Source organism: Hibiscus syriacus, unplaced genomic scaffold (genome assembly GCF_006381635.1).
Source record: "Hibiscus syriacus cultivar Baekdansim isolate YM2019G1 unplaced genomic scaffold, ASM638163v2 tig00110893_pilon, whole genome shotgun sequence".
Classification (NCBI taxonomy): Eukaryota; Viridiplantae; Streptophyta; class Magnoliopsida; order Malvales; family Malvaceae; genus Hibiscus; species Hibiscus syriacus.
This window is the reverse complement of record NW_024062901.1, coordinates 4,539,782-4,564,815: the sequence shown is the minus strand read 5'-3', so window position 1 is coordinate 4,564,815 and position 25,034 is coordinate 4,539,782. Positions and strand designations below refer to the sequence as shown.

Below are 25,034 nucleotides of genomic sequence, written 5' to 3'. Positions count from 1 at the left end.
TAATGTAAGTTAACACAAATACTTTCATATAATATAAACAAGTTATTAATAGTAGACGTTTAACTTTGTTTGAGTTTTTATATTTTAGGAGGCCAACATTCCATTACAAAGACTGACACCCACGGAGGAAGAGCTTGCCACTGATTGGTGGCAAGCTAGTCAGAATTTTTTTGATGGCACGGATGATGAGCAGCATCCACTTCCTCCAATTCGAGAGCCATCACCTCACCTAGAGCCATCACCCATCGACCCGACTATACATCTCTAGAACGAGAGCCATCACCTATCCCGTCACATCATCGAGCCTCTTCTCCACCATCACCTCATGATAGGCGACCGGTAAAGATGCACGACTCCTATCTCCTGTTCTCCACCTCCACCTCAACGGGATGAGTCAAGGGAGTTACGTGATGAGGTCAATGCCTTGCGTGAGGAGATCGGTACTCTACGCGATAACGATGGTGCATGGCGTGTGGAGGTGTCAACTTACGTGGTGAGGTTGCCGCTCTACGTGAGATGATAGTATCGTTGCAGAATGAGGTTCATACTCTACGCAACGAGGTAAGTTTAAGATTTTCCATATTTAACTTAATGATAAATTACTCGTAATTTCACTTAGATTAGCCATTTCACTTAGATTGCTAGTAAATTTATTCGGTTGCTGCCAATTCTGCTAAACTGTGTATTCTTTAACACTGTGAAATAGTATTGTCTTTGTTTTGTCTTTTGGTTGAAAGTAATTGTTCGTTGCTGCCAATTCTGCTAAACTGTATATTCTTTAACACTGTGAAATATATTTGTCTTTGTTTTGTTTTGGTTGAAAGTAAATTTGTTCGGTTGCTGCCAATTCTGCTAAACTGTGTATTCTTTAACACTGTGAAATAGTATTTGTCTTTGTTTTGTCTTTTGGTTGAAAGTAAATTTATCCATTCAAGTTTCATTTGCAGAAGAAGAAATAGTTTACTTTCGCAACACGAAACTTAAAATCGCAACGCGAAACCAAAATCGCAACGCGAAATGAAAATCGCAACGACAGGATCGCAACGCGAAAACCAAAATCGCAACGACAAGATCGCAACGCGAAACCAAAATCGCATTGCGATTTTCATTTCGCGTTGCGATTCTTTCGTTGCGATTTTCATTTCGCATTGCGATTCTGTCGTTGCGATTTTCATTTCGCGTTGCGATTTGGTTTCGCGTTGCGATTTTAAGTTTCGTGTTGCGAAAGTAAACTATTTCTTCTTCTGCAAATTGAAACTTGAATGGATTGCATTACTTCAACCAATAGACAAAACAAAGACAAATACTAACTTCAGGGTATTAGTTTGAAACATTTTTCTTTGTATCTGATGCATTTGTGAACTATGATAGAATAATGACTTGGGTGAATACAATGCAAGTTTGAAACATATTGTCTTTGTTTTCACTGTTTAAATATCATGTCTGTTTATTTACTGATTTTTGTATTTAATTATTTAGCGGCCCGATAGAGTGGATGCTTTACGTCGGGTTATGCTTGCACGACGGAGTTCACGCATCAGACAGCGTGCACGTGCTATTAAGTTCTCCGTACACCCAATAGTGCGAAGACACCGCAAGAAGAAGCCCGACTCGCCTGTCATCCCTCAAGAGTCCACTCCTATCGTTGAAGAGGCCCCCCATATCATTCCTCGAGAGTCCCCTCCCACCGTTCAAGAGGCCACTGTCATCATTGAAGAGGTCCCTCCCACCATTCAAGAGCCCGATTCACATGGCGTCATATGTAGGCTTCTTGAGAAACCCTCTGTCGTGCCGGACATGATGGATTCAAGTTGCTCTCGTATGAGTTACCGGCCAGTACCATACCGGTATCTGAAGAGGAGAGGGAAACAACTACCGGACACAATTTTGGATAACACCCTTTGGGCTAAGACCGCAGTTGATTTTTTCTACATGAGCGGAGCAAGGGGTGTTTCACTGACATAGCAAGCTCACCGATGATATTTTTGTTGCTTGAACGGCCTTGGTGGGGCGTATTAGGGGTCGAAGACAATGGCTATTTCGATGGGGGGGTAAGTCTTATATTTTTCTTATATTTCAATTGATTAATTTTTTTTTTAAATTTATGTAAGTCACTAATATATGTCTTTTTTTGTAAAACAGCATATCGATGCGTGGGTGACACGTCTTCTAATAATAAGAAAACTTAAGAAAAATAAAATATACGATATACAATAATGCCGACGTCTTTTCACGCCGTTCACTTGAAGAATGCACGAGATGAATCATTTGATTTGGGCAATGGACAGCTAAACTTATCCTGCATGGTGGGAGGTCGATAAGGTTAGTATTTATTTTAGATTGAGTTTAAAGGTTTTATGAAATAAGTGCGCAAATGAATGAATTATTACTTATGATTGCAGGTGTTTATCCCTGTTTTGGAACGTAAACATTGGATCTCGTCGAGCTTCAGCTCCCATCCCTTAAGACAATAGTGTATGACAGCATGATAAATTACATATCATTGGTTGATTTAAGAGATGTTATTAAGGGATGGAGCTCTCATTTGGCTAAATTCTTGGATGCGATCAATTATTGGACTCGTTCTGGAAACAAGAAGCCAAAGAAGCTCATATTACAGTTATTAGAGACGAGACCGCGCCACAACAAACGAGCGGAGCCAGAGGAGATTGTGGTCCTCTCGTATGCTTGGCGTTGGAGCGTTGACGACGGGAAGCATCAAGTATCTACCTCCCACCGATAGAGATAAAGCTGCAGTAGGCTTGTGGTTTCGGCATTATATGGCTAAATCGATATATACGAGACGCTGCCTACCTGCATCCGCGTTATAAAAATGTCCATAAACAATTGGTAAGTTTATACTTATAAATGAAAATGTTGGTTAATTAACTAGAATTCAATAATTTGCGTAGAAAGTGTTGTTTGAACAAATGTTTGGTTTCTGCAGGTTAATCTCAGAAGTGAACTGCGTGAAAATGATGTCGAGCTGCAAAAGTTGATTCAATAGTTTAATTGATTGTTTTTTGATTGTTTAATTGATTTGTAAAAGTTGATTCAATAGTAGATGATCGGAAATAAGAATTATTGCTTATTTTTTGATTGTTTAATTGATTTGTAAAAGATGATTTGTAAAAGTTGATTTGTGTAATTGATGCGAACATAATTCTTATTTGTGCTTGTTTAATTGATTGAAATGTAATGGTTGATTTGTTGATTTCAATCTGCATTATGTTGAAGGCAAAAATGACTATCGCAATGCGAAATGAAAATCGCAATGCGAAATGAAAATCGCAACGAGAGAATCGCAATGCGAAATGAAAATCGCAATGCGGAAATGAAAATCGCAATGCGTTTATAATTCGCATTGCGATTATCTCGTTGCGATTTCATTTCGCATTGCGATTTTCATTTCGCATTGCGATTCTTTCGTTGCGATTTTCATTTCGCATTGCGATTTTCATTTCGCATTGCGATTTTCATTTCGCATTGCGATTTTCATTTCGCATTGCGATTTTCATTTCGCATTGCGATTTTAATTTCGCATTGCGATTCTGTCGTTGCGATTTTCATTTCGCATTGCGATTTTCATTTCGCATTGCGATTCTCTCGTTGCGATTTTCATTTCGCATTGCGATTTTCATGTTGGGATTTTCATTTCGCGTTGCGATTGTATTTTCCGTGTTGCGATAGTCAAATGCATGCCTAATAGTGATAACAACTGAATAACAAGAGTTGGTTAAGTCAAAATGGTTGGCCTGAGTCATTAATTCAACTGAAATGTTAAAAGTTCACACATAAAATCCACATAATACAACGTTTGCATTTAAAAATCACCTAAGTTAACAGTCTCAAAAGGTGAAGCCAATCGTGATTGGGATTTTAAAGATGATTGCCTTTTGCTTGACACCATATGAGCTTTGGATTTTGATGAGGATCCATATTTTGGTAGAGGAAAAGATGATTTTGATGGCACTGGTGATCCACATGTCAACCTTGTATGACCACTTTCCTTGCACCGACTACATGTCGATCTCTTCTTCTCTTCACCCTTAGACGGTATACGATCGTGACTTTTTGGTCGGCCAGGTAGCCTTCTATCCATGGCTGGTGGCAAAACTGTTTGTAAGTCATCTGGTATGTCCCACTCAGAAGGATGTGGAATAGGGTAGACAATCTCGGCATAAGTCTGTCGATAAACTTCTGTAGTGTAGCAATCCATAGCGTATGCGCTTGAATCATCTTGGTTTAAATGAAGAGCAACTTTTATAACATGGCCACACGGATAACCAGATGTTTGCCATTTCATACAACTACACGTCTTTGCATTTAGATCGACTAGCCCATTTAAGTTATTATCCAGTACTTGAAACAAAGTGTTTGAACATGGTTCAACTCTCCATGACGTTGACTTCACAACATGAACATTATTTGAAACACTTAGGGGCTCTAAATTCAATTTATTTGAAACACGTAGCATTAGAGTTTCATAAGTTAACTTTTGTAAAGACAATTTTAGTTGAAGATTCATGGGTAAAGGCATATATTGTAAAACACCATGAACATTATCCCATGACCCTCCAAAACACAAATCTATCCAAACATGATCAACATTAGATGATTTCATGGTTGTAAATTAATTTACTAAACAGACGAGCTGCGAAACTAAAACCTGTTGCCGGATTGGGAAGGATGTCGTTGGATATAGGAACGGATGTCGCCGGAGAGAGTGATAGATGGAGATGGAATGAGTTGCGATTTAGGGATTTAGTTTATGATTTCAGTGTTATATACCCAAAATTTAAGTGTTGTGATTTACAGATTCTCGTTGCGATTTACGGATTATCGTTGCGATTTACAGATTCTCGTTGCGATTTACGGATTATCGTTGCGATTTACGGATACGCGTTGCGATTTACGGATTATCGTTGCGATTTACGGATACGCGTTGCGATTTACGGATACGCATTGCGATTTACGGATACGCGTTGCGATTTACGGATACACGTTGCAGTTTACGGATACGCGTTGCGATTTACGGATACGCGTTGCGATATACGGATACGCATTGCGATTTACCCATACGCGTTGCGATTTACGGATACACGTTGCGATTTACGGATACGCGTTGCGATTTATGTGTTCGCGTTGCGATTTTCATATTCGCGTTGCGATTATGGAAAATCGCAATGCGAATTTGTACTATCGCATCGCGATTTTCAAGAATCGCGTTGCGATTTTGGAAACTGATTTGCGATTCTGGGGATCGCGTTGCGATTTTTATTTCGCGTTGCGATTTTGTTGGTCATTTTGGCAAATCCAAAAAAAGTTGGTTAAAATCGTATATTATAACTTTTTTTTGGTCACTGAGGCGATTCTCTCTTTTAAATATGACCTTAAAAAAATAAAAGCTTAAGTACTAAAATATTATAAAAACTGATAATTTAGATCATAAACGCATAATTTACCCTTTTTATAGGTTGAACAACAATTTTACTGTTTTGGAACATGGATCGAATTGCATATCTGTAATAGTTTCAGAGTTTTAAAGCCCGCCAAAACTCAACCATAGTTGTAATTTTAACTTCGTACCCTCCACCGTAGAAAATGTCTCTCTCCGCCGCCTTTAACTCCCTGAAGTCCTCCAATCTCATCTCATGGAAAACGGTAGGTTCCGTCACTCTCCCAACGTCCGTAACACAATCTCTATTTCCGTTGACTTATACTGTGATCACAGACAGGTAAGCTTCAACAAACCCTAGCGGGATGCATCGAACTGGCGGGGAAAACACTTCACACGGGGAAGGTTTCGAAGGTTAAGGTATTACCGGGATTCGCCGGAGAAGGAAGGAATTTTGAGTTTCAGTCGAAATTGATTCCCGCGTCAATCGATTTTGCTCGAGAATCCCCGTTGTGTACCACTCTTTGCAAAGACGGATACAAGATTCGGACCGTCGAGCATTTGCTTTCGGCTTTGGAAGCTAAAGGCATCGACAACTGCATTATTCAGATTCGAAGTCTCGATCCTGAGGATTCTGAGGTTGAGGTTGGTGCCATAAGTTTTGTTTGGCTATCAAAATTGATTACTTTTGCTTGAGTTTGCAGCTTTATTATTCTTTTTTTTCCTTTTGCAAGAAAAGTGAGTTTGCATATGTTAAAATTGAAATTGCATGTTCTTTTTTAAAAAATAATATTTTACATGGAGCAAATTTATTCAAATTGCTGTTACATTTTTCGTTCATTTGTTCTCGTTCACTTCAAAACAACATTTGAGCAAGCTATAAGTACAAAGCAACAATAGAACAGCTGAAAAGAACCTTTAGAGGCCATATATTGTAGAAATACTATAATGATTATCATAATTTTTTCAGATGTTGATGACGAGGATTTTAACTAACACAGGTTCCTATTTTCGACGGGTCAGCAAGTGCATGGGTTGAGGCAATTGAACAAGTTGGCCGAAAAGAGGCCTTGGATCGATGTGGAAACAATGCAGAAAAATTGGCACCGTATTTGAATGAACCATTGCATGTTTTGAGGAATGATTCTTTTATAGTTGGACTCCCTTCTTCAGAGGTTTGCATAACTTGTGGAATCGATTTCCCGAAGGTAAATTCTTTTTTTCTCTGCTATGCTGATTTTTAACAAAATGGAATTCTTGTTTTTTCTTAATGAAGGGTATCCAAAGATGGCCACATTTAAAAAAAAAGTGGTACATAATGATGTCACATTAATATTGTGCTGCTGTTTTCACTGAACAGAGTAAATCTATCTATATTTCTATTGGGCTATGGTTTTCTGTAAATAATGTTGGGCAGTTGATTCCATTTCTCAGCTAGCTATAGTTCTTTCCTTAACATAGAAATAGTTGCCATTGTTTCTATGCTTCTTTAGCTAAAATCTATGTGAACTACATTCAGGTGGAACATATGCGTGCTGCGGGACTCATTAAAGGGGGATCACTAGACAATGCAATTGTATGTAGGTGAGATGCTAATGCTAAAGTTAAGTCAAGGTGTCTGATCACCCAGTTCCAATGTGTAGTTTCATTTATTCAAACATAATTGCACACGTATGAAGATGATTTTTTACTACATTTACAACAAACTTTGTTTCTTCTTGATCAGTTGATGAGAAGTATGAATTAGGTTGTAATTTTCATGCTGAGCCTCCTAGAGTCTTTGCTAAACAAAGAAAGCTTTGACTTTGTAAGTTTTTTATTAAGCTTTCTATTTTGTAGTATTTTCACCTTGTAATTGTGAAAAGCAAGTAGTTTTTGTGGGTGGCCAATTAGTTATATTATTAGCCTATGAAAGCATAGAACAGAATGCAGCATGCTGTTTATTCTAGGATGACTAAATTGGATGTACGATAAGGAACATGGATGCAATTTGGTTATTGTTTTCCATAAGATCTCAAAGATAAGCTAAAGCAGGCACTTCATTCACTTTAGGTAAATTTACTAATGAATGGTTTCTTGACAAACATTTTGGTGTCTTAGATATTTTATGATGTTTGCATTTGATGTCCGAACATAAGCAGGTCTTGTTGTTCGAAAATCAACAAATCTTGACAAGACTGGCATGTGGTGGGATATTAGTAACCCAGGACAGTTGCTTTTCTTTCTGTTGAATGTAATTTTTTCTTCTGCAGTGCTACTAAAGGATGGCTGAATCCACCACTTCGTTTCCATGATGAACCTTGTCGCCATAAGGTCTTAGATCTTATTGGTGACCTTTCCCTTTTTGCACGATCGGGCAGTCAAGGATTTCCCGTGGCACATATAGTATCTTTCAAGGTTGAGTATTTCCACTCATTCTTCTCCCTCTGATTGGCTACTTTTTTTTATCTGTTTATTATTGATAAATATTCTTCCAAGTAAAATGTGGTTAAAGATGATCTTTTCCATGCACAAAGACAATCTGTGTTCTATGGTCTATAGTAAAATTAATATGATATCAAGCTGCCATTGTGCAAAATTCTGGGGTAAGGCCGGCCGGGGACTAAAGTCTTAAATAATATTGGGTTCAGATTAGTTCAGGCATGGAAGTTGGTCAAATTCGGGACGAGCAAACCCCCTGCCCTGTTGCCAATCGTACTATCATTTCATTTTTTATGAAGATTGATCATTATCTATTATATATGAGAAACACTTAGTTCGGGTTTATGTAGAAATAAGCAAATTTGCATCTGTATCTGAAAGGGTTCTTAATTTCTCTCTCCATTTTGAGGTTGAGAGTCACTATAGGAGAGATTAATGGTTTGGTTGACCGAGTTATGCTGAATAACTAGTTAGTTGGTTTAGTATTCACAAGATAAATGTTGTCAAAATCCTGAATGGTGATGGTAAATATTCTGTGAAATATTTGTTGTAAGCCGGTCTGAGTTCTGGCCTCAAGGTTTTCATGCCCCCATGATGAAGTGGATATGGTCACGGATTGATGTTGGTATTCTGTTGTCATAACTGAAGACATTTAGCTCGAATTCCTTCATGTCTGAACTAAATTCTGAGTTATTTAGAGGGAGATTCAGGGAAATGTCTTATGGTATTCATCTTGTGTTTACATGCTCATTAGTTCTTAACCAAAACTAAATTCTACTCAAAATCTTTGGAAGCCAGTGAAATCTTCATTTATAGACGGGATCGGTAAAACAATTCTGTTTTAAGTTACTGTCTCTCACCATTCTGAATCTACACCAATGGTTGTAACATGGTTTTAAACTCTGAACACGATACAGGGTGGCCATTCACTTAATGCTGATTTAGTACGCCGACTATCGGGAATCAACGTTTAAGGAAGTCAACAGTCTTTCTATTCAAAATTCCTTTAGAAATGTCTGGATCAGAGCTCTGCAACACTCGGTGCCGATGCCGGGAAGTTGGCCGAGGTAAGGTTAAGAAATGCTGCAGTTTCTTACAAGTCCTTGGTTTGAAAATGTTGGTCTGGAACTAAGCTCCCCCAACCCAAGTTTTGATTGCTTTATTTAAACACGTTTTGTTTTGGGGAGCTTACCAACCATTCTTTCGTAAATAGGCTATTCAAAACACATCTCAAAACTGTTGGACGAAATTTCCATATGATTTGGTCTTTTATTATTATCATTATTCCTCGTCATTGACTGCTAGGTAACGTCAACTTCAAAATTATGCAGCTTCAGTTTCTGGAGTCCATGAATGTGATAAAAGCAAATTAAATATAACATGGATATGAATATACTATAATTTTATATAGGGTAAATTACTTATTTGGTATCTAAACTATCAGTTTTGATCCATTTTAGTACCTAAACTTTCAATTGTTTCGAACCCATACCTAAAGTTTAGTTTTTGTTTCATTTTAGTATCCCATTCAAAATTTAATGTTAAGTTTTGAAAAAATTAAAAGTTTAAGTACTAAAACTGACCAAAATTGATAGTTTATGTACTAAATGCATTAAATTTTTAATGGCAAGCTACTAAAATGAAATAAAAACTAAACGTTAGGTATGATTTTAAAAAAAATGAAAGTTTATGTCTTGAAACATGCCAAAATTGGTAGTTTAGGCATTAAATGTGTAATTAGATTATGTCATAATATGCAAAATAAAATATTTCATTTTAAAAAGTATATTTATAAACTTTTTTTTAAAGAAATTATCATGAATGAAGTCGTAAAAAATTTATATTCTATATAATTAAAAATAATATTTATTATTCATTTAATAGAACAGTTTTCTATCTGTTATTAAATGAATTGGTATTTATTTATTTTATAATAGTATTAATTTTATTAATAATTTAAGATTAAAATAAAATTATAAAAATTTATAATGTCTCCTCTATTCTTATCAAATATATGTATATATATAAAATCACAATACAAATGTGTTTTTCTTCTTTCCGCTGACAAAAATACAAAGATATAACTATAAATCGTTCGATTTTCGCCAAATAAAGGATAGTGGTCCTTTTGAGCTGTAATTTATTTGATTATTTAATTTTCTAGTGTATATATATGTATATATATATATATATATATTTGTTAAATATTTAAAAATAAAAATATTTTTAAAACATTAAAATATTAGTGGAAGGGTCATATTAGACTTATTTTTTGAGTTAAAGATCATATTGAGAGAGAAAAATAATATGAATGTCATATTGATTTTTTTTAAAAGTACGGGGACTTATGATGTTTTTTTGTCAAAAGTTAAATACTATTTTTTTAAATGCAAAAGTTAAATATTTTTTTTTGAAATGCAAATGTTAAATACTATTTTTTTTTTGAAATGCAAAAGTTAAATACTAAAATAAAAACGATATGGTGAATTCGGAAAAATAAAGAATACAAGCCGTAGATGGAAAACCGCAGTGTAGAACTTCCCAAAGAGGCTGTTTCAAGTTTCAACGAACAAAAACAAAACAAGGAATGGTTTTTTACCATCTAACAGTCAACAGCTCTAAAGTCTAAAGTCCAAAGACTAAACTCGAAGCCTCTCTCTTCACCCGAAAACATTCCTCTCTATAGTTTTCCACAACTTTCCATTCAGAATTTCCTTTCCCCTTCCTTTCTTTCAACAAAAGGAGAAGAAAAATTAGTTAAATTATGTTCAATTTCTCTATCTAAAGCCCCAGAGATTCCCTACAATTAGAGAGAGAAAACCCGCATCGAAATTCCCACATGTCTTCCCCATCTTTAGCCGGAACGACTTCCGCTACGTCGGCGAATGACCCTCACGCGCCTCTCCTCCGCTCCCGCCAGCCCGATGCCCCCGCGGCTCGTCCTGCCTCACTGGCGCTTATGTTGGGGCGGGTCACGGGGCGTCGTGGCGCCTCCGTGCTGGTGAGGGAGACGGCGGCACGTGAGCTGGAGGAGAGACGAGCGGACTGGGGGTACTCGAAGCCGGTGGTGGCTTTGGATATGTTGTGGAACACGGCGTTCGTGGTGGTGTCGGTTGTGATGCTGATCTGTACGGTGGATGAGAGGCCTAACACGCCTATTAGACTGTGGATATGTGGGTACGCTTTGCAGTGCTTGGTGCATATTGTTTTGGTTTGGTTGGAGTACAGGAGAAGAAACACTAGAAGAACATCTGCTAGGGATGAGGAGAGAGGAGATACTACTGCTGCTGCAGGAGATGCTAATGATAGTGAAGATGAATTAGGTGGAACTGGTTCAAATCAATCAAGGTCAGTTTTTTTACTATAGTTTGACTTAAAATTTCATGCGCGTCTTATTCTTTTAAGCTAAAGTCAATCTGGTTTTTTTAGTGTTGAATTTGATGTTTTTGAGTGTTATTTATTTGTTTAGTTGAATTTGGATATGGATTCAGGCCTATCTTTTTAACCAAATTTGTATTGGAGCATGATTTTTATGCTTTTTAAGTAATAGACTACTGGTGAAAGCATTGTTTCTTTTGGTGCTAAATTGCACGAGGGTTCAAGCTCAATTGGGATTTTATTGGTTTTTGAGCTGAATTGGATGAGGGCGAGCTTGATAGTTATAGTTATTCTCAGGGAATTTGAAGGTTTTATTTTGGTTTTGTCATTTGTCCCAGTAATGGCACTTTTTGTGTGTTCGCGGGAAAATAGTTGGTTGAATTACCATTATCCTTTTAGTGCTGCTTTCAAGGTTAGCGGAATTTCCGAACACTATGGAATATATGATATATCTGAGTGGGTCAAATTGGTCCACTTTAGGCACTCGAATACTACCATGACTCAAATACAAAAACCAGAACCCTTTCCCTTTTATGTAAGATGCTGAACACCGAGAAAATGATTTACGGCATTCATTTGGGTTATTGACCAAATGGTTGAACATGATTTTCGAAGCAGGTAACAGATTGATAGAAATCGATGACCTAAATGTAGAATTCCCTTTCAAGACGTGAGTGCCAAGTCCAGATTGTCCGAACTGGGTTGATGTGTTACTCGTTGTACCAACTGATTTACTGACTATATAGTAGTGTTTGGTAGTTATTTATTTTGGTTATCGTATAATCCAATTGGCCGAGATGTACGAATTGTTACCATGCTATCATTTGAGTGAAACTCTTCTTGTATTTCCATCTTGATTTTGCATTTCTTTTCTGTTCTAGAGACCATGGTGTAGGATATATATTTTTTTTTGATAGAAGTAGGATATTGGAATTATTATTCTCATACTGAGTTGATGGTTAATGGGCAGTGTAACCAAACGATGTGAATCAGTGAATACCATGGCATCATTTGTGTGGTGGATAGTGGGCTTCTATTGGGTAGTTTCTGGTGGTGACATCCTTCTTCGAAGTGCGCCACGTTTATACTGGTATGCCTTTAACCAATCTTTTTATTTGCAAGCAACTTATTTGTCAGTTTCGACATATACATTATCATTAGTAGCATATATCGACTTTGATGTGATGGAGACCAGAAATTTGTACAGGAGTTTTCTAAATCCGTTTACCAATTTATTGAAAAATGCAACCATTCCAGATTTTCAAATATAGTTTCAATGTTTTGGCTTTTTCTTGTATTTTACTGTTAGTGAAGTGTACTACGGTGTAATCAAGAGCAACTTCAGGATCTCTATCTTTTCTATCTGCAGGTTGGCTTTGGTTTTTCTGGCATTTGACGTGTTATTTGCGGTCTTTTGTGTTGTTTTGGCATGTTTGATTGGGATTGCTTTATGTTGCTGCTTGCCATGCATCATTGCAATTCTTTATGCTGTTGTGGGGCAGGTATAAAAACGACACTTAATAGTTACACCGACTCAGAAATTTAAAACAAATTGGTCCATAGCATGATGGCATCTTCATTTCTTTTGCTATTGACTAGGAAGGTGCATCAGAAGCAGATCTTAGCATCCTTCTTAACTATAAATATCAGATTATAAACAATGGTGAGAAGACTTGCGTAGGGGCAGGAAAAATGGTTCCCACAGAAACAAGCAGTGGATATTTGGCAAATGAGCGCATACTCTTACCCGAGGATGCAGTAAGTTACAACTTTATCATGGAATTACTGTATTTTTCGCAGTTATGTTGATCCGTCACAATATTGTTGCCTCATTCCCTTCCTGTCTTGCACATTCATTCTTTTAAGGCTACTCCACGGCAAACAATCATGCCTCGCAATAATTTGATGAGTGATCAGACGAGCTTCTTAGATTTCGTTGTGTCAAGCTCTGGTTTCATAGCAGAATTGTGGATAGCCTTGTTTTGGGGGGGGGGGGGGGGGTTAGAGCTCCACTTGGTTGCTGGTGCCATTTGTGTTTTGACTACGAGCATCCAATGTGGGTTATGGCTTGAAGGTGAAGGGTAGGGTTTTGGTAGGCAGCCACTGTGTCCCTCTAGTTGATCGGTTGAGCCATTGAGTCTAATGCCATTGGTTGAGTTTTGTGCTTTTGTTTTGGATTTCCTTCATGTCAATGCCCATTGGGTCTCTTGTAGGAATGCTGTATATGTTTATGCTCGTACGACGACGGTGATGACCTCCATGCTCTCCCATGCAACCACCATTTTCATTCAACATGCATCGTGAAATGGCTGAAGATGAATGCAACTTGCCCTCTCTGCAAGTACAATATTTTGAAGGGAACCGAACAAGTATGAAAGGACAAAACAGAGACTCGAGCCCCATACGTCGGAATCCAATCCGGTGGTTTATACTTTCTGCATATGTACTGTAGAAAACCAAACCTTGGACAGCAGCAACTCTGGTTAATATCTTAGCCTTTCTTTTCGATTAAGAATGGATTGATTTTTCATGCTTCAAATGTTGTCTGTTGTTGTACTTTGCTTCATTATTGGTAGAATGAGAACTTAATTGCTTAACTCATATATATATATATATATATATATATGAGAAAATAATTTCAGTGACCGAAAATGCCTTATAAGATACGATTTTAACCAATTTTTTTTGGATTTGCGAAAATAATCAACAAATTCGCAACGCGAACTCTAGTTTCGCAACACAGTTTCCAAAATCGCAACGAGAACTTCAGTTTTGTAACACAATTTCTAAAATCGCAACGCGATTATCTAAAATCACAACGCTATTTTCAAATTCGCAACGTGATTTTTCAAAATCGCAACGCGGTTCTTCAAAATCGCAACGCGGTTTTCCAAAATTGCAACGCGATTCTCCAAAAACGCAACGCGGTTCTCCACAATGCGATTTTCAAATTCGCAACTCGGTTCTCTAAAATCGCAATGCGGTTCTCCAAAATCGCAACGCGGTTCTCAAATTCGCAACACGATTCTTCAAAATCGCATTGCGTTGTGAAAATAAACGCGCTTTACGAATTTGACTTATGTGTTGCGAATTTGACTTCTGTGTTGCAAATTTGGAAATTGATTTGCGAAATTGGAGTTCGCATTACGAATTTGTTGGTCATTTTCGCAAATAAAAAAATTTGGTTAAAATCGTATATTATAAGACATTTTCGATCACTGAAATTATTATATATATATATATATAGCTATAAACCTTTTTCATTGTTAATAATGTTATTTCACTATATCCACCTTTCCCAGCTTCTCCTCCTCTTCTAATGCGTCACGGCAGCTATATTACTTTTAAGGTCTAATTCTTAAAATCGTCCCTATACTTTACAAAAATTGAGAATTTTGTACCTCTAATTTATGAAGATTTGATCTTCGTACCTTATGATAACTGAAAATTTGGTTCAATTAGATAATACTATTAAACCTTATCATTATATGAATTACCAAAACTCAGTAGTTCAACAAATCATTAAAAATTATAAGATAATATCTTGTAAAATCTTTCTTAATCATCGAAATATACACACATCCTACCGATACAGTTGTTCGAACGTGAGATATCTAGAGATTATAATGCTCTCTTTTACCGTACTGAAAGAGTAATTTGGTCATTTCACATTAACCACGTCAGTTCCGACGTCCTTTATCCGTTTATCTAATGCCCTAAACTGAAAACTACATAATCCAAATTCTCAAGAATTGATTAATTATTTTTAAAACTAAATATTAAAATTAATTCAGAAGAAAGAAAATTGAAAAATCCGATCCCATTTATTTATTTATTTTAAATAAAAGAGTATATCATCGTTGCTGCGAAAATTTCACCAGATCTGAATTTTCCCTCGGTTTCCATTTATCGATCCAAACAGAAAAACAGAAAACCCTAAAGGACCAAAAGAAGTGAAAAAAAAGAAGGAAGTTCAAAGAAAGCTATGTTCAGATTCGAATTTGAAAAGATTAGGAAACGGATTTGATTTTATCGAAAGATTTTTTCCCCTTCTTTCTTTAATTTTCTGCTATGGCCGACGCGATCTCCGTGATTCCCGCGTCAGTTCTCCGTAATCTTTCAGAAAAGCTGTACGAGAAGCGCAAGAATGCTGCTCTTGAGGTTTTCTTTGCTTTTCTTGTTGCATTTCAGTGGAATTCAATTTCTAAGTGTTTGTTTTTTTTGTTCTACTTGCAATAATCGAGTTGCTTAACCTTTTTGTTATGACGGCTTTGTAGATTGAAGGAATCGTGAAACAGCTGGCGTCGACGGGAGATCATGATAAGATATCGGCGGTGATCAATTTGTTGTCCAAGGAATTTACCTACTCTTCACAATCCAATCACCGTAAGGTTGGTGGACGATGATTAGTCTTGTGAATTTTAAAAAAATGTGCGACTTTTTCCATCCATTTAATTTGTTTGTTTGTTTGGTTTTTTTTTTTTGCTTAGTCTTGTTAAATTCCGGCGTTGTGTTTTGTAGGGAGGACTGATTGGTTTAGCTGCTGCCACTGTTGCCTTGAGTTCCGAAGCTGCCCAACATCTTGAGGTAAGCACTAGTTTGCCTTTAGTAGCTGTCTGTTAACATGTTTAATCTTTTGGAAATATGTAGAAGAATGTTTACCATGGTATTGTTATTCGAGAGACAAGAATTACCTCTCAAGTCTTTCAAAAAAAAAAAGGAAAAAAAAAAGATGACATCTCAAGGTTTAAAGACTTATTCCCTATGATTGTAATGATTTAGGGTTGTTTGCTAATACAAAAGCAATTATTAGTTATAACCTGAAATTAGCTACGGGTTTTTTCATTATCACTTGATAAATTTAGTGATTAATTTGCCCTTGATGCAATCTGCCAGCAACTTGTGCCGCCGGTGCTTAATTCTTTATCTGACCAAGATAGCAGAGTGCGATATTATGCATGTGAAGCTCTATATAACATTGCAAAGGTGTAAGAAGATTGGTTTAGCTATGTTTTCTTGTAATTTCATGTTTTCTTTACTAATAGTGGACTGGATATGCCGTCTTCTTCTGTACAGGTTGTCCGAGGCGATTTTATCATATTCTTTAATCAGATATTTGATGCATTATGCAAGCTATCTGCTGATTCTGATCCCAATGTACAGAGTGCTGCTCACCTTTTAGATAGTCTTGTCAAGGTTAATAATTGCTCTCTCATCTAAATGTTGGCATCTACTTATGTGAAATATGAGAATTTATTGCCCTTCTATTTTTTTACTATGTGAAACAGGATATTGTTACCGAAAGTGACCAGTTTAGGTATGCTTTGTTCCATTCCAAATTTACCTCACAAATCTTGTTTTATCTAGAGATCTCATTTGAACTTTCTGGGTTATATCTTTATAATATCATGTGTATGATTGCTTTGCTTTCAGTATTGAAGAATTTATACCTTTACTAAGAGAGCGTATGAATGTCCTGAATCCCTATGTCCGCCAGTTTTTGGTTGGATGGATAACTGTACTGGATAGTGTCCCAGATATTGACATGTTGGGTTTCCTCCCTGATTTTCTTGATGGTAATAAAATCTTGTGTCTTTTAAACCAATGTACTACTTCCCTAGGAGAAGCTATTTTAATTAATTAGTTCTTGACAACTTTCAGGTTTATTCAATATGTTAAGTGATTCTAGTCGTGAAATACGGCAACAAGCTGATTCAGCACTTTCAGAGTTCCTCCAAGAGATTAAAAACTCCCCAGTAAGATTTCTACTAACATGTTCTTTGACTGTTGGATTATCTCCATGGCCACTTGTCTTGAAGTTTCACAGTTTTTTTATGGGAATAACATGATTGATTACATATACTTTTTACTCAAAATAGGGTTTATTATATATTATTACAAAGATTTCTCATAAAAAGAATTGTTTTGTTCATTTGTAATTTTCCGACTCAAACAGTGCTACTCTTGAAGTCTGTAGATTATGGTCGCATGACTGAAATACTGGTGCAAAGGGCAGCTTCTCCTGATGAATTCACTCGGTTAACAGCTATCAGTTGGGTTAGTAGCATTTGACTCTATGCTTGCATATATGGGAACATTTTTATAGCAGAAAGGAGGAAAATGATCATTGATTCTTTCTTCCGCTTATCAACTTATTTGTTCATACTATTTTTAATTTAATTTTCTCTTTGGACAGATAAACGAGTTTGTAAAACTAGGTGGAGACCAGCTTGTTCCTTACTATGCTGACATACTGGGAGCCATTCTCCCCTGCATATCTGATAAAGAAGAAAAAATTAGAGTGGTAAGTTCATTTCTTTTATTGTATGCTTAATGAATATTAAATAACTTTTTGCAATGTCTTTTAGAAACTCATTTGAGTTCTTTCCTTTATGTGTTTTATTTTAATATTTTTATATTAGGTTGCTCGTGAAACCAATGAGGAACTTTTTTCAATCAAGGCTGATCCAGCAGAGGGTTTTGATGTTGGGGCCGTTCTCTCCATTGCAAGGAGGTATAGTTTTTATTACTTTGGGAAAATGCTTGTTTTGAAATGTTACTAGTAGTCTGCAGTTCCATCAGCATATATGCCCCTTCTGTATATTGAAGAGCTACTGTAAAGTGCTTATAATGGTGTCTTTGTTTTATTTTACTCTTGAAATAACTTCACTGTGCAGTGGTTTTCTAGTAATTACTATTTTCTTTGACTGATCAGGCAACTGGATAGTGAGTGGGAAGCCACTAGGATTGAAGCATTGCACTGGATATCAACCCTTTTAGACAGACATCGTTCTGAGGTGAGGAAGCAGTTATTTGTTATTTTTTATTACATCTGTGTTTTCTCATACTTTGTTTTGTCAATGATCTTACTTGTCAAACACTTCTTTGAATCCCAAATTTGTATTACTGTTTAAGCATTTAAATTCCTTGCAATCTCAAATCTTTTAAAATTATACACAATGAAGATGTCTGCTTTTCATCTTGTTGTTACTTTCTATTTTGTCTTCCTTTTGAGCAAGGAGCGTCTATCACTTTATGCATGTTTGTAGTCCTAGCAAAATTCACTGAAGATGGTGGCTGTTAAAATACAGGTAGATGCTATCATGCTAAGTAAAAGATTTGAATTAAAGTTCTACTAGCCTTTTCTTCATTAATACAACTTGAATCTATAATGGTCCACAATGAGAGATTGATGGCTGCCAAAGTCAAAGCTTTTGACTCCTTTTGGTACATGATATGCATAGCATCTTCGTCTCCTAATTGACCTTTCTTTGGACTATTGTTAGCACTTTTTGTAGTTGTCTGATGCTGCATACCTGGAATCTTTTCATGTATCGAACATACCACATTGCCTGTGTGACGGCATGATAGTTTCAACGTAAATCGAAAGAAAAAGTTTATGACCTCTTGTAAAATTTGTAATTTGCATGATGTATTTATTTGCAGCTTCTGATTCTAATATTACTCAAATATGCATGATTTAATTTTTTTAACCGAATCAGGTCTTGTGCTTTCTAAATGACATATTTGACACCCTTTTGAAAGCTCTATCCGATTCTTCTGATGAGGTATATTTCTGCTTCTGCTTGTGTGTTTCATATTTGACGATTACATTAAGAGATTTTATTGTATTTTTCTTTGTTCTTGTTTTGTATATTTGTATTACTATAATTACATCAGGATGTGCCCTCTATATAATGTTGTTTCCTAGATGAAACTGCGATTGAAACTTCCTAGGCCCTAGCTAACTCAGTTGTACTTATCCTTATAGTCTCTTCAGGAACCTTAAAAAAGAGTTTTGCCTTTGCTAGAGGTTCTCCTACTCCCATGTCTTTTTAAACAGTAGTATTTTGAGGATCATACCCGTGGGAGGATTAAATTTCTACAATTTATACTTCCTAGAAACAGACTAATTGACTAATTAAAGCTTCAGTTGTGAAAGTTGGTTGACCTCCTTCTTACAAGCTCACATGAAAGCAGATTATAAAAATTGAATGAAACTAATTTCTACAATTATCTAAACAATTAACTAAATTGAATTGTAGACTTAACTCGGAAACTAGAATGGAAGTATGGTTGATGAGTGACTTGGATTTATATCATAATTAATTTGGATAATCTTATTTTTGGGCAAACTCATTGATGGCTCTCAAATTATAAGATACCTAGGATTTCTCTCAATAACCTAGACTTCCCACTACAGATTGCAGATCGTCTCACATCCTAATCTGACCCTCCTAGGATAACTGGACCCAAATTCTCATCGAGCTCCCTTCCTAGGACCCACTTCTGCATGCATCTTATCTCTCAGTACTAAAATTGGAGACAATCCATTTCTAATTTCTGTAAATCAGCTAACCCCCTAATTGGATGAAAATGTTGCCTTGCTTTAAAACTGCAAAATTAACTGTTCTCTTGCTTAAATCCTCATGGCACCAGTGTGCCTTTTGCTCTCCAATTTAATTCATTCCAAGGACCTTTTTCCTACAACGTAGGCTTTGATTAGAATTTTTTATATACTAATATGACCTTAATTCAAAATCTAACAAAATAGTATGAACAATGACTTTAAAAATGAAATCTAAACACTATCACAGAAAATGGCCAAAATTAACTAAAATAGTCTGGATTTACCCATGAACAAGCTAGTAGGTCAAAATATATTGCTTTTGGTGAGTTATCATACATGCTTAACTTATTATGCAATTTTGATGTTGCCATCAGGTTGTGCTCCTGGTTCTTGATATTCATGCGTGCATAGCACAAGATCCCCTAAATTTCCGCCAGCTTGTTGTTTTTCTAGTGCATAATTTCCGAGTTGATCATTCTCTGCTGGAGAGGTAATTCTAGGTCCCTCAAGTGCTTTGTTTATTTCTAAATGAAATTTGTTATAAATTTTAAATTTTTTTGTTGAGTTGGGTCCTCATGCAGGCTATATGACCAACTTGTCTTCTATCTTTGTACATGTGTCTCATTGCTTTCTTTTTCAAATCTTTCTCCTTATTCTTAGGCGTGGTGCTTTGATAGTCTGTAGACTTTGTGTTCTCTTGGATGCTGAACGTGTCTATCGTGAGCTATCCACCATACTGGAGGGAGAAGCAAACCTGGATTTTGCCTGCATCATGGTTCAGGTTGTCTTGTATTTAGGGATTCAACTAATGCAATAATGATCTTCTGTTGAAATATAATTTTTTCTTTGTGTTCCAGGCTTTGAATTTGATTCTACTCACTTCTTCTGAGCTATCCAAGTTAAGGGAGCTTTTAAAACAGTCGCATAGTAATGCTGCTGGAAAAGATTTATTTGTTTCTTTGTATGCTTCATGGTGCCATTCACCCATTGCGATCATAAGTCTTTGTTTGTTAGCACAGGTAAGAAACTAAACTCCTTTAATGGCTAGCCAATCCCCCTATTTTCTTGTGATCGGCTGCGGTCCGTCTGCTTTCATTGTTGTTAATCTAGTTTATTTGCTTGATAGACTTACCAGCATGCAAGTTCCGTGATCCAGTCCTTGGTTGAGGAAGATATTAATGCCAAGTTCTTGGTTCAGCTTGATAAACTGATTCGCTTGCTGGAAACTCCCGTCTTCACTTATCTTAGATTGCAGGTGACTTAATCAATGCCAACTGGTGCATGCTGCATCACTTGTCCTTTTAATATCTTTAATATGCTTGAGTTGTAGGAATTGTAATATTGCATGTGTTCTCTTTATTTATGATTATTTTTCTACTTAGAACTCCCCCCTTCCCCATTGCCGCATATCTTATGCAATGAAAGATTTTTTGCAGCTTGCTGCTCATTTTACCATGCCAAAATATATCAGATTTAGTGAATTCCTTAGTTGTAGTTGCATTTGTACTTTTATTATAAGTAATTTCCCCCTATTTTGCATGTTCGTCTTTTAAATTTAGCTGATCCTTTCTTTTTATTTCCAGCTTCTTGAACCAGGAAGGTATACATCGTTGCTGGAAGCGTTGTATGGTCTTTTGATGTTGCTTCCACAGGTATGTATGTGCTACTTTCTTTTCTTGGCACCCCCGTCCCAAGCCTAAAAAATGGGTGTCATTGCAAACAACTTGACTCTTCAAACAGGTCAAACATTTTCTTATACTCCAGCTTCGGTATAGGGATATGGTTGATTGGTTTTAAGGGGACATCTGTATTGAGTTTCTTAGCGACTGTCACAAACTGACTGTGTGCTAGATTTTCATTGTTTAATTATATTGACCCTTTGATTTAACTACAGCAAAGTGCTGCATTCAAGATCTTGCGGACTCGTTTGAAAGCTGTGCCTTCGTACTCCTTCAATGGTGATAAACTCAAACGAGCATCATCATCAGGCAACTCATACAACCAAATTTTACATTGCAGTGGATCCCAAATCACAGAGGATGGTGATATAAGCCAAGATAATGGGAATTCACATGATGGAATTAACTTTGCTTCAAGGCTGCAACAGTTTCAGCAAATGCAGCAACAACACCGCATGCTTGAAAAATCACAGGCACAAGCAAAAGCACGAAAACGTTCCACTTCTTTATCAAAGGTGTGTGAGCTAGTTGGTACATCTTTCTGTTTGCACCGTCTTTTATGGTTTTCCTATATGAGAATCAATTTGTCACCTCTCCCCTTCACCATGCAGGAAGGGTCAGAGGCAGAAGAATCCCAGCGACCCTCAGCATCAGCCTCAAGCATTCCGCCTTCAACATCATATAGACGAGGTCCGGGGTAGTTGCCGATTTATTCACCGGCGCTTTTTGTGGCCTATGAATAGTTCAGGGTCATTTTGTAGATTGATCTCGAGATTGTAGAGCCAGAGGTGTGATACCAAGTATAGCATGTAAAATTGTATATCATGTCAGGCTATTCTATTTTTTCTTCTTCTTTGTAATCTGGATATACTCATGTGGTTCTGTTATTTTTTATATTGAAATCCACATGGATACGAATCAGTATATGTTGAAAAACATTGGAACTAGGCCTGTAAATGAACCGAACGAACACGAACGAGGATGTGTATATGTTTATTTGTTTAATTTTAAACGAATGAACACAAACAATTAAACAATTGAAATTTCTTGTTCATGTTTGTTTATTAATAAATGTAGCTTGTTTGTGTTCGTTCATGTTTCTTTGTTTCATTTATTAAAATGATAAACGAACATAAATTAACATAAATTAATGAACATAAAATTAATTGAGTTTATATTTGAGAAAAGTTTTTTTCTCTCTAAATAATTTTAAAATTTATATTTTCTTTAGTTGGTTTGAGTATTTTTTATTTGTGTTTAAAATTAATTGAGTTTTTAAAATATTAATGAATTTAAGGTTAAAATTTATTAATTTTGATATTTCAAATATGATTGGAGATTGAGCTGAATATAAACGAACAAAATATCAAACGTTCACGAACGAATAAACCCTTTGTTTGTGTTTATTCATTTAATTAAACGAACAAAAAATCTTATTCATGTTTGTTCAAATAAACGAACATAAACGAACTTCCAGCCAAACATTTTGATGACGTTTAGTTCGTTTATAGGCCTAATTGAAACATACAAAGATTTAAACGAATAACAATTTTCCTTTCAAACACCGACACTACTCGATAAGTTATTAAGTTTTAATTTAAATATACATTTCAATTATAAATCTAATCATTCTCATATAATAATTATTATTTTTTGTAGTGGTTTCTTATAATTATAACTGTTGTAATTATTGATATAAAAAGTCCCGTATGAATAGGTAAATGTAATATCACATTTTTTTTATAATTCAAATTGTATCATGAAAGATTATCTAATAAATTAAATATTAATCATTAAAAATAAATTAATTATGAATAGAAACTAAATAGGCGATAATCTCTTTTTATATAAGGAAATACAAGTTAATCTCTTAATACAGTAACCAATTTAAAACTTCTAATTAAATACAAAAGGTATAATAATAAAAGAACCCTTAATTGTTGACTTTTTTTTCAATTGAGCCTTTAAATTCTTTTGTTCGAAAAAACATTTAATTTTTTAAAAATTAAAAGGGCTTAACTGAAAATTATGTCAAATGTTAAGGGATTTTTTTGTTATTATACCAAAATGTTATTTCCTTAATAATTAAAAGTAAAATTAATTACGAAAAAAGAGGAAATTCAAGTATTCAACTGCCCAACAACATGCTTCCAAGTTCATATTTCTCCACAAATTTTTCAATGTAATCACCGCTTAAAACTCCCTCTGTAACAAACCCATTCCCTCTATATATACCAATCGATCAATGATTATTCGTTGAAAGAAAAAAATCCCAATTTGGCTTTCATCTGCTGATTCCATTCACGATTCAATTTCCCTATTTTCATTGCGATTTTTTCGTTGATCTTCAGTGTTTTGATTACAATCTAATGGGATTTGGATCGATCTTCAATCGGAAAAAGAAGCGACGTCCCACGGATTCATCCGCTTCACCACCCGATGTTCCGTCGAAGGAATCGTTGTTAGTCCAATCCCCGATCCGACCTCCTATGGGGAATTTCACCGAAACCCAACTCCGAGAAATCGAGGAAGTGTTCAAGAAGTTCGACGCCAACGGCGACGGCAAGATCTCGGCGTCGGAGCTCGGTTCCATCTTGAAATCACTCGGGCAGCGTCCCTCCGACGAGGAACTCGAGAACATGATCAAGGAACTGGACGTGGACGGCGACGGGTTCATCGATTTCCACGAGTTCATCGAGCTGAACACCAAAGGGATCGACTACGAAGAAATTCTGGAGAACCTGAAGGACGCGTTCTCGGTGTACGATATCGACGGCGACGGTTCGATATCGGCGGAGGAACTCCACGAGGTGCTTCAGAGCCTCGGCGACGAATGCTCGATCGCCGAGTGCAGGAAGATGATAAGCGGCGTGGATAATGACGGGAATGGGATGATTGATTTCGAGGAGTTTAAGGTAATGATGATGGCCGGAGCCACTTTCGGTTCCATTCAAACTAACGAGAGAAATGTTGCCGTCTAAATCAATTCTCCATTGTTTCTTTCTTCCCACTGGTAATTTCCCCCCCTCTGGTTAATTGGTTAGCAGCAGATTTGTTTCTTCTTCTAAATTTCTACTTAAATGGATAATCTTATGGGAATTGTGTATGTTTTAAACTCTTTCTATGTAATTTAATGCTATCTGATTTTGAATTTGATTATAATACGTGAAATTACCCCTAATTTTTTATCATCTATCTCTAGAATATCTGACTATTTATTATGTTCAAAACTCGTTATTTTTTATTTAATTTAGAATACTATCAATTTTTTAATAGAGAATGATGTGTTTGAAACATAATGAATAGTTAGGTAATTATTTTGTAATTTTTAATAATTGAAGGACTTAACAAAGTAATCCTTTATAGTCAGAGGATCATTTTGTAACTCTCGATCTATAATCGAGAACCATTTGTATACTTTACTCTGAATTTTTAAAACATAATCTTATCTATCTTTCACCTGATATTCACTTCGATATAATCCTTCTCCTATTAGAACTTTCTCTTTCAATCCTATTTAAAAAAAAGTATCTAAAAGACGATCAATGCACTCCAATCGAACTCTAATATTCTTCTATACCGAAATATTTAACCACCGTGATCGGATCTTTTCCGATATTTAAACCCGTCATCACCAAAGAAGAGGGGTACACCAATAAAGGTTGATCTGAGTGGAAGGGGCTCTGGTCGCTTAAGCAAGTGATCTCTAGTTTGAGCCCTTGTGGATGCAACAAATTTTATTGGGAGAAGTCTCCACCTACAGTGCCCCATAGTGCCTCGGAGAATTAGTCCCAGGCGAAACATGGGA

General features: G+C 36.0%; 4 protein-coding genes across 6 annotated transcripts; all 4 read left to right on the top strand.

The window, feature by feature from the left end:
* Positions 1-5,570: 5,570 nt before the first annotated feature.
* Positions 5,571-9,048, top strand: LOC120145601 (probable UDP-3-O-acyl-N-acetylglucosamine deacetylase 1, mitochondrial). The gene is made up of 6 exons (XM_039159417.1): positions 5,571-5,664; positions 5,735-6,043; positions 6,400-6,638; positions 6,860-6,982; positions 7,651-7,795; positions 8,737-9,048. The coding sequence occupies exons 1-6, from the start codon at positions 5,605-5,607 to the stop codon at positions 8,791-8,793; spliced, it is 933 nt and encodes a 310-aa protein (XP_039015348.1). The 5' UTR covers positions 5,571-5,604; the 3' UTR covers positions 8,794-9,048.
* A 1,381-nt stretch (positions 9,049-10,429) lies between these two features.
* On the top strand, positions 10,430-13,763 carry LOC120145755 (E3 ubiquitin protein ligase RIE1-like). The gene is made up of 5 exons (XM_039159507.1): positions 10,430-11,167; positions 12,168-12,287; positions 12,567-12,699; positions 12,797-12,955; positions 13,411-13,763. The coding sequence occupies exons 1-5, from the start codon at positions 10,659-10,661 to the stop codon at positions 13,570-13,572; spliced, it is 1,083 nt and encodes a 360-aa protein (XP_039015438.1). The 5' UTR covers positions 10,430-10,658; the 3' UTR covers positions 13,573-13,763.
* Positions 13,764-15,026: 1,263 nt separating this feature from the next.
* LOC120145729 (protein VAC14 homolog) lies at positions 15,027-22,202 on the top strand. 3 transcript variants are annotated; one of them, XM_039159485.1, is made up of 20 exons: positions 15,027-15,358; positions 15,475-15,588; positions 15,719-15,784; positions 16,094-16,183; positions 16,274-16,393; positions 16,486-16,514; positions 16,631-16,773; positions 16,859-16,953; positions 17,168-17,254; positions 17,394-17,501; positions 17,620-17,711; positions 17,913-17,994; positions 18,700-18,765; positions 19,922-20,037; positions 20,208-20,328; positions 20,405-20,566; positions 20,674-20,802; positions 21,131-21,199; positions 21,442-21,741; positions 21,838-22,202. In XM_039159485.1, exons 1-20 carry the CDS (start codon positions 15,269-15,271, stop codon positions 21,925-21,927), a joined length of 2,169 nt encoding a protein of 722 aa, XP_039015416.1. In that variant the 5' UTR covers positions 15,027-15,268; the 3' UTR covers positions 21,928-22,202. The 3 variants fall into 3 exon arrangements, with proteins under 3 accessions (XP_039015416.1, XP_039015418.1, XP_039015417.1); XM_039159487.1 differs by lacking the exons at positions 21,131-21,199; positions 21,838-22,202 and adding an exon at positions 21,200-21,287 and having other exon boundaries at positions 21,442-21,464; XM_039159486.1 differs by lacking the exons at positions 21,131-21,199; positions 21,838-22,202 and having other exon boundaries at positions 21,200-21,547.
* Positions 22,203-23,320: 1,118 nt separating this feature from the next.
* Positions 23,321-24,314, top strand: LOC120145278 (probable calcium-binding protein CML25). The gene has a single exon (XM_039159157.1). It carries the CDS (start codon positions 23,596-23,598, stop codon positions 24,205-24,207), a length of 612 nt encoding a protein of 203 aa, XP_039015088.1. The 5' UTR covers positions 23,321-23,595; the 3' UTR covers positions 24,208-24,314.
* Positions 24,315-25,034: the final 720 nt, after the last annotated feature.

What these genes read in the sequence shown, in the direction of transcription:
- LOC120145729 (XM_039159485.1), top strand. Translation starts at nt 15,269, where the DNA reads ATGGCCGACGCGATCTCCGTGATTCCCGCGTCAGTTCTCCGTAATCTT. An exon ending in CACAATCCAATCACCGTAAG is followed by an intron (nt 15,589 to 15,718) that starts GTTGGTGGACGA and finishes TGTGTTTTGTAG; the next exon opens with GGAGGACTGATTGGTTTAGC. An exon ending in CTCTATATAACATTGCAAAG is followed by an intron (nt 16,184 to 16,273) that starts GTGTAAGAAGAT and finishes TCTTCTGTACAG; the next exon opens with GTTGTCCGAGGCGATTTTAT.
- LOC120145278 (XM_039159157.1), top strand. Translation starts at nt 23,596, where the DNA reads ATGGGATTTGGATCGATCTTCAATCGGAAAAAGAAGCGACGTCCCACG.
- LOC120145601 (XM_039159417.1), top strand. Translation starts at nt 5,605, where the DNA reads ATGTCTCTCTCCGCCGCCTTTAACTCCCTGAAGTCCTCCAATCTCATC. An exon ending in CTGAGGATTCTGAGGTTGAG is followed by an intron (nt 6,044 to 6,399) that starts GTTGGTGCCATA and finishes TAACTAACACAG; the next exon opens with GTTCCTATTTTCGACGGGTC. An exon ending in CACATATAGTATCTTTCAAG is followed by an intron (nt 7,796 to 8,736) that starts GTTGAGTATTTC and finishes AACACGATACAG; the next exon opens with GGTGGCCATTCACTTAATGC.
- LOC120145755 (XM_039159507.1), top strand. Translation starts at nt 10,659, where the DNA reads ATGTCTTCCCCATCTTTAGCCGGAACGACTTCCGCTACGTCGGCGAAT. An exon ending in TTTATGCTGTTGTGGGGCAG is followed by an intron (nt 12,700 to 12,796) that starts GTATAAAAACGA and finishes GCTATTGACTAG; the next exon opens with GAAGGTGCATCAGAAGCAGA. An exon ending in TACTCTTACCCGAGGATGCA is followed by an intron (nt 12,956 to 13,410) that starts GTAAGTTACAAC and finishes GGTCTCTTGTAG; the next exon opens with GAATGCTGTATATGTTTATG.